Source organism: Podarcis bocagei (assembly GCF_964188305.1).
Source record: "Podarcis bocagei genome assembly, chromosome: 1".
Lineage (NCBI taxonomy): Eukaryota > Metazoa > Chordata > Lepidosauria > Squamata > Lacertidae > Podarcis > Podarcis bocagei.
The window spans coordinates 85,683,750-85,691,198 of NC_138125.1; the positions used below are offsets into that span (position 1 = coordinate 85,683,750).

Genomic DNA, 7,449 nt, shown 5'->3' on the forward strand with positions numbered 1-7,449 from the left:
ACATATACCTCTACTACTACAGCATGAAATAGATGTGGGGGGCCAGTGCTCTCAGTTTGCCAATTCTGAGGGTACCCACCCCAATACAAATTCTACTTAACCCCTTAAATAGGGACTGGCTACTCCCATGCTCTAAATACATAAATATATATACAGTAAAGGTAAAGGTAAAGGTAAAGGGACCCCTGACCATTAGGTCCAGTCGCGGACGACTCTGGGGTTGCGGCACTCATCTCGCTTTACTGGCATAGGGAGCCGGCGTACAGCTTCCAGGTCATGTGGCCAGCATGACTAAGCTGCTTTCTGGCGAACCAGAGCAGTGCACGAAAACACCATTTATCTTCCCGCTGGAGTGGTACCTATTTATCTACTTGCACTTTGTGCTTTTGAATTGCTAGATTGGCAGGAGCAGGGACCGAGGAATGGCAGCTCACCTCGTCATGGGGATTCAAACCGCCGACCTTCTGATCGGCAAGCCCTAGGCTCTGTGGTTTAGACCACAGCACCACCCGCATCCCATATATACAGTATATAATTATAAATATAAAAAGTGGTGCATTAGGAGAGCTGCCCACTCTGGAAATGCACTGAGGAGGGTTAGGCTTTTAAGCCTGTCCACATTCCTCCTTTGACTGGCAGATGCATCCCACCAGCTATGGGTCACCAAAACGGAGTTGGGTGAGGGAATCACCCTTCACCTGAAACAAGGGCAGAAGAGCAGCATTCCATTCACTCTTCCATGCTTTGTATTTTGAAACCCTTTGCTTTAGAACTCTGGAAGCACATGGAATCTTTGTCCAAAGTCACCTGTTGAAATGGTATTTTGTTTTGTTTGCCACACAAAGGGAACTGATCTGAGAAAATAAAAGATTACTTTGCTAACCATTGTTTCTCATCCCACACAGGTAACTTGTATATGAGGAAATGTCTCTGGAGAATCACACCACAATCACTGAATTCATTTTTCTAGGAGTCACAAACCGAACAGACCTGCAATTGCCCCTCTTTATCCTGTTCCTTATTGTCTATATTGCCACCGTAGTAGAAAATCTGGGCATGATCTTTCTGATAAGGAGTGACTCACAGCTTCACACTCCCATGTATTTCTTCCTCAGCCACTTGGCTTTTGTGGATCTCTGTTATTCTTCCACCATCACCCCCAAAATGTTGGTGGATCTCTTGTCAGAGAGAAAGAGCATTGGGGTTTCAGGCTGTGCAACCCAGATGTTTCTGTTTGTTGTATTTGGGATTACTGAGTGCCTCCTGCTAGCTGGAATGGCCTATGACCGTTATGCGGCAATCTGCAACCCCTTGCTCTATTCAGTTATTATGTCTGAGGAAAGGTGTGCCTGGCTCGTTGCTTGTTCATATGGAGTTGGACTGTTCCATTCAGTTACCCACACCACATTCACTTTTACTTTGTCCTTCTGCAGAGCAAATAAAATAAATCATTTCTTCTGTGATATTCCTCCACTTCTCCAGCTTTCTTGCTCTGATACCCACATATATGAGATGGTGATCTTTGCTTTGGTTAGTGTAAATTGTGTGACTACCACAATGACCATTGGCATTTCCTATATTTGCATACTGGTTACGGTTTTGAAGATACGCTCCCCAGAGGGCAGGCACAAAACCTTTTCCACCTGCACCTCCCACTTGATGGTTGTTACACTGTTCTATGGGACAATTTTCTTCATGTATCTCCGACCCAGCTCTGCATACAGCCTGGATCAAGACAAGGTCGCCTCCGTGTTCTACACAGTGATGATCCCTATGTTGAACCCCTTGATCTATGCCCTGAGGAACAAGGAGGTTAAATGTGCCCTCCAACGAGCGATTGAGAGGATGTTTTCACTGTGAAATGAAATAGCAGAACAGCTGGAACAAAGTACAAGAAAAGAACCTTGCAATACAACTTGATCACTGTTATCATTGATCTGTTCTCCATGGTTGTTTGTTGCGAGTCCTAGCAGGGAATGAATTTGTAGCGACAATAACCATGGCTTCATGCTTTTTGTACACGTGAAGGACAATTGAAAAGCCTATTGCCTTTATATAAAAAGAATTCTCATTCCTCAGGGGTTACTGGAATGAAAACTTTATGATGAAATTGAGAGAAGGCTATTGCAGTGCTAGGAAATTTAGAAACATACAGTGACATTCATAGTGATAAGAGCTCTATATAGATCAAAGGTGCAACCCAATCAGTTTCTGTGCTAAGAATGCCTTTCTCGGGATGAAGCAAATAATAATAATAATAATAATAATAATAATAATAATAATAATAATAATAATAATAATAATAATAATAATAATAATAATAATTTATTTGTACCCCTCCCATCTGGCTGGGTTTCCCCAGCCACTCTGGGCGGCTTCCTACAAAGATTAAAAATAAATTAAAATGTCACACATTAAAAACTTCACTGAACAGGGAACAATAACTGCTATTCTAGCACAATGTTAGAAAGTTCAGTATTGTGTAGGTGTCATGGGCCAGAATGTTGCACAATGTGAGGATATTACTGAATTGGCACCTGCCACAATTTATTTATATATTTTTATCCCTTCCTCCCTGCAATGTAGCTAATATGGCTTTCTCAGCTTTATCTCAGTTTTTCCAACAAGGTGCGTTAGGCAGAGAGAGGGTGAGAAACCCAAATTCAAGCCTGAATATGAATTTGAACGTATGACACCTAGTGACATATATGGTCCTATGTACAATAAGGGACATGGGTAGTGCTGTGGTCTAAACCACTGAGCCTCTGGGGTTTGCAGATCAGAAGGTCGGCACTTTGAATCCCCGCGATGGGTTGAGCTCCCATTGCTCTGTCCCAGCTTCGGCCAACCTAGCAGTTCGAAAGCACACCAGTCCAGCATTTTGTTCTCACAGTGCCCAACTAGATGTCCAAGCAAAGCCCAAAAGCAGAGCACAGGCCCTCTACCCATAAGTGAATCCCAGCAACCAGAATTCAAATCCATATAAACAATGGCAATTGAGATAGAATACAGACAAAATGAGCTGCAGTCATTGATAGACCTGCCCTCCATTAATTTTCCCTTTTAAAGCCATCCAAGTTAGTAGCCATCACTACTTATTGTGGGAACAAATTCCAGATTATAACTATGGGCTGTGTGAAGAAGTATGATCTTTTATCTGTCATGAATTTTCCAATATTCAGTTTCATGGGATGGCCACCTGCTCTAATGTTATTTGAGTGGGAGAAAAACTTTTCTTTGTCCACTTTCTCCATGCTTCATCCTATGGCTTCTGACAAAATTAACTGGAATCTTACTAAAAACATATTTCTTTAAATTGTAGTAAAAACATCCGGAAACTGCACTAGCCACAGTACTTGTTATATTGACACCTCAATTTCAAAGCTCCTTGCTTTGTCTGAATCTATACAAACCTCTGCCCCACCAGAACACCCTACTAGTGCTTTGCCCCAGTGGGAGGTATCTGCTAATGGAGGAGAAGGGGGCCATTTTGACAATTCCCCTACCCACTGCTGCCCCAAATGTCCCTTGAAAATCTAAGATGGAGGGTGGGGGAACAACCTACCCAGCCCGTGAGATCACTTTCTGAGGCCCTCCTAAGTGTGCCTCCTCCACCAGAGGTCTGGAGGGTGGTAACACAAGAAGAGGCCTTCTCTGTGGTGGCTCCCTGTTTGTGAAATGCTCTCCCCAGGGAGATTCAGCTGGCGCCTTCATTATACATCTTTAAGTGCCAGGCAAAAACGTTTCTCTTCAACCAGACTTTTGGCTGATTAATTTCTATGGACCTTTAAGCTTGTCTTGTGGTAGGGTGGGTGTTGGTGGTTATTGTTTTGTTATTGTTATTATTTTTATTATATACTTTGTTGTTTTATTCTGTGGTTGTTATGCTATGAACTGCCCTGAGATGATGGTGGTGGTGGTGATGATGGTGATATTTCACTCTTTCTCTCTCTGGAATTCTGCTCGACAGCGCCATTTCATCTCATTTTCCATTAAGAGGCAAAAATAATAATTAGCTGCCTGTTGGTCGTTTTAGTTTCTATGAGACTTCAGGAGGGATTAAAGTCTGAAAAAGTCATGTGTGAGGAAGCTCAATATCCTGTCAGCTGTTTATCTTACAGCAGCCAAACAAAAGTGCTCCATAATAAATTGCAAGGTAGTCTCTTGCAAATTCAGATCAGAATAGACATTCTATTTATGCTAAGAATTCTGAAAGAACAGGACTGCTGAGAGAATAACATCTGGAGGAAAAGTAATGTTAGGAACCAATTGTCACTGGAAAGATTGGTGAAGAAAGAAAATGGAACAGAGCTCCTTATGGTACCCATATGGTACCAACAATCAGGGGCTTGGCAATCAGATTAAGGGAACATTTGTAGCTTATTTTAGAGTTGAGGAGAGAAAATGTTATTGCAAATTATCAGATCCCTGTGATTCAACACATCTAGTTCATTTTAATATTATTTTACATCTTACATGAACTTGCTGATCTATCTGCCTCAAGCTCTCTCTCTCTCTCTCTCTCTCTCTCTCTCTCTCTCTCTCTCTGACTGCAACAGAGTACCACAGCTGTTTATGCAGAAGCTGCGCAGAGCTTATTTCCAAAGGTATGTAAAAGTATGCAAAAGTGCACTTTATGCTGTGCTTTCTTGTGTTGGTGTAGATAGAAGTATGTGAAATGAAAGAAATGACTTGCATAAATTCTTTGACAGTTCATAGCACAGGAGTAAATATCTCCTGAGTAGATGCAGTGATAATCCAATTTAACAGTCTTAGATACCATCCATACTCAGAAATAAGTCCTACTGTGTTCAGTGGGGTTTACTCCTACGTGATCATAGAGCTGTAGTTGGAAGGAACCCTGAGTGTCATCTAGTCCAACTCCCTGCAATACAGGAATCTCAACTAAGCTCTTTTAGTACGAATTGGTTTGCAAAGATTCTAACTGGATTTGTTTTTCCAACATTCACAATTTTAGATGGTGTTGGATTTGCTGGCTTTTTAAAGTAGAAGTATGCCTACAGCAGGATCAATGTAAGAGGCACACCCTGTACTAGAAGCAATTCATGATTCTGAGCTCTCACACTGTATCTAATATAGACAGTTCCCTGCACAAATTGACAATGCTTCCCCAAAACATCTATGCCTCCGAAATTTCGTTGGACTACAGCTTTCATCATCCTTGTTCATTGACCCCCGCCCACATCTCTAGTTGTGCATATAGGTAAATTTAAACATGGACTTGGTGGTCTTACAGATACCTCCTCTTTAGAAGGTGATTTCATTTCTTTAAATTATGACAAGCCCAACCTGGTGCATTTGGGATTCCTCTTGCTCATTCTACTGTGTGGTGCCTTGGACCTTTGCCCCAGACTCCTGCCCTATCACAGGACAGGACTGCTCCCTATCACACCAGAGTTGAGCACAAAACCTCCATCCAATTCAGCAACTCACCTAAAACTTTGGCCCACTAGTTTGGGCTGGGGAGCCCAGAAAGAAGGCATGGGGCGGGTGGCCATTCCCTGGTCTTTTTCACAAGCATCTGATAACCAGATATATAAAGCTGCTTCTGTAATTGACGTTTCAGATTAGCCACAGACAGTACAATCCTCTGAATGTTTACTAATCCGGAAGAAGGTCTCAGTGCATTCAGTGAGATTTACTCCCTTGTAAGTGTACATAAGATTGCAGACTAAAAGCATAGCAAATCTGTTAGTCTCTAAGATGCTACATTAAACTGTTTGTTGGTTTGAATGCAAGCCGGCAGCAAACTATGCCTGAAGGTCTTGTCCTTCAAGCATGCATAAGTTTTTCTGTTAAAGTAATGCAAGATCATAGCCATCCCTGCCACTGCTGGCAAAGAATTCCATACATTGGTTGTAAAGTGTTGTTTTACCTGTGCTATGCTTTGGTGTTTTTTCAGATCTGGACATTTCACCTGGGTGCAATGTCTGAAGAAAACTCCACAACAGTGGTCAGTGAGTTTGCCTTTGTGGGATTAACAAACAACCCTACACTACGAACTAGTCTCTTTTTGGTGTTCCTGGTTATTTATATGATTACCTTGGTTGAAAATCTAGGAATGATTGCCTTAATAAGGGCCAGTCCCCGGCTCCACACTCCAATGTACTTCTTTCTCAGCAGCCTGTCTTTCCTGGATGTATGCTTCTCTTCTGTGTTTGCTCCAGAGGCATTAGTGAACTTCCTAGCAGAGAAAAGGTCCATTTCCTTTATTGGGTGTGCAATGCAAATGTACTTTTTTATAGGTCTGGGGAGCACAGAGTGCTTTCTCTTGGCTGCAATGGCATATGATCGCTATGTGGCTATCTGCAAACCCTTGCTGTACCCAGTCCTCATGTCTCCTAGAGTCTGCATTCTTCTGGTGTTGGGGTCTTATGCTCTTGGCTTTTTGCACTCTCTCCTTCATACAGTCTTCACCTTCAGGCTGTCGTTCTGCAGGTGTAACGTGATCAATAACTTTTTCTGTGACATCACAGCACTTTTGGCCATTTCCTGTTCAGATATCCACCTCAATGAACTCCTGATTTTCTATGAAGCTGGTCTTGTAGAAATAACCACCATCCTGTGTGTTGTAGTTTCTTATACATATATTCTCACCAACATTGTGGTGAGGATCAGTTCGGTCACAGGCAGGCTGAAAGCCTTCTCCACCTGCACCTCGCACCTCATCGTGGTTACCATTTTCCACGGGGCAATTCTCATTCTGCATTTCCGACCAACCTCTAGCGATGAATCTTTGGTTCAAGGCGTCTTTGACAAAACACTGACTGTGTTCTATACAGTTGTCATCCCTTTGCTCAACCCTTTGATTTATAGCCTCAGAAACAAGGAGGTAAAGGATGCTCTGGGAGGCTTTCAGCGGAAGGTGTGTGACAAAATATTTTGTTAATGAACCTTATAAAATCAAATGGGCATGGCATTATTAAATCTGTAAAGTCTGGAAAGAAAGAAGGATGCACCAAATTCCCTCTGGCCTCTATGTGCTGATTTGGTGAGGAATGTAATGTTTCCCTTAAACTATGTCCATATTAATCCAAGCTGAATGAAGGGAACATTCTATGCTATGAATGATATATGCTGTATCCCCTAATATGGAGTTTGACCACTGTTTTAACTATTCTCTTTTGTATGATTAACATAGTGCTTAATAGTGCATTGTATCCCCACCTCCTTAAGTCAGAGATGGGGAGTTGCTGTAGCCCTCTTGGTGTCATTGGGTTCCAATTCCCATCAGACTCATGATCAGGCAAGATGGGAGTTATAGTCCAGCAATGTCTGAAGAATCACAGCTTCATCACTCCTGCCCTAAGCCATAGGGAGTATGAGAAGTGCTCCTGTTCAGTCAACTTGGAACAGGAACCTTTCAGTGCTGTTCAGAACTCTTGAAGAGATTAGTTTCAGGACATGAAAATTAGCAAACTCTACAAG

At 42.2% G+C, this 7,449-nt stretch overlaps 1 protein-coding gene across 1 annotated transcript; it reads left to right on the plus strand.

The window, feature by feature from the left end:
- Positions 1-924: 924 nt before the first annotated feature.
- On the plus strand, positions 925-6,910 carry LOC308592956 (uncharacterized protein; the record flags this gene model as incomplete). The annotated part of the gene is made up of 2 exons (XM_081205051.1): positions 925-1,833; positions 5,924-6,910. The coding sequence occupies 2 exons, from the start codon at positions 925-927 to the stop codon at positions 6,908-6,910; spliced, it is 1,896 nt and encodes a 631-aa protein (XP_081061177.1).
- Between the last annotated feature and the right edge of the window lie 539 nt (positions 6,911-7,449).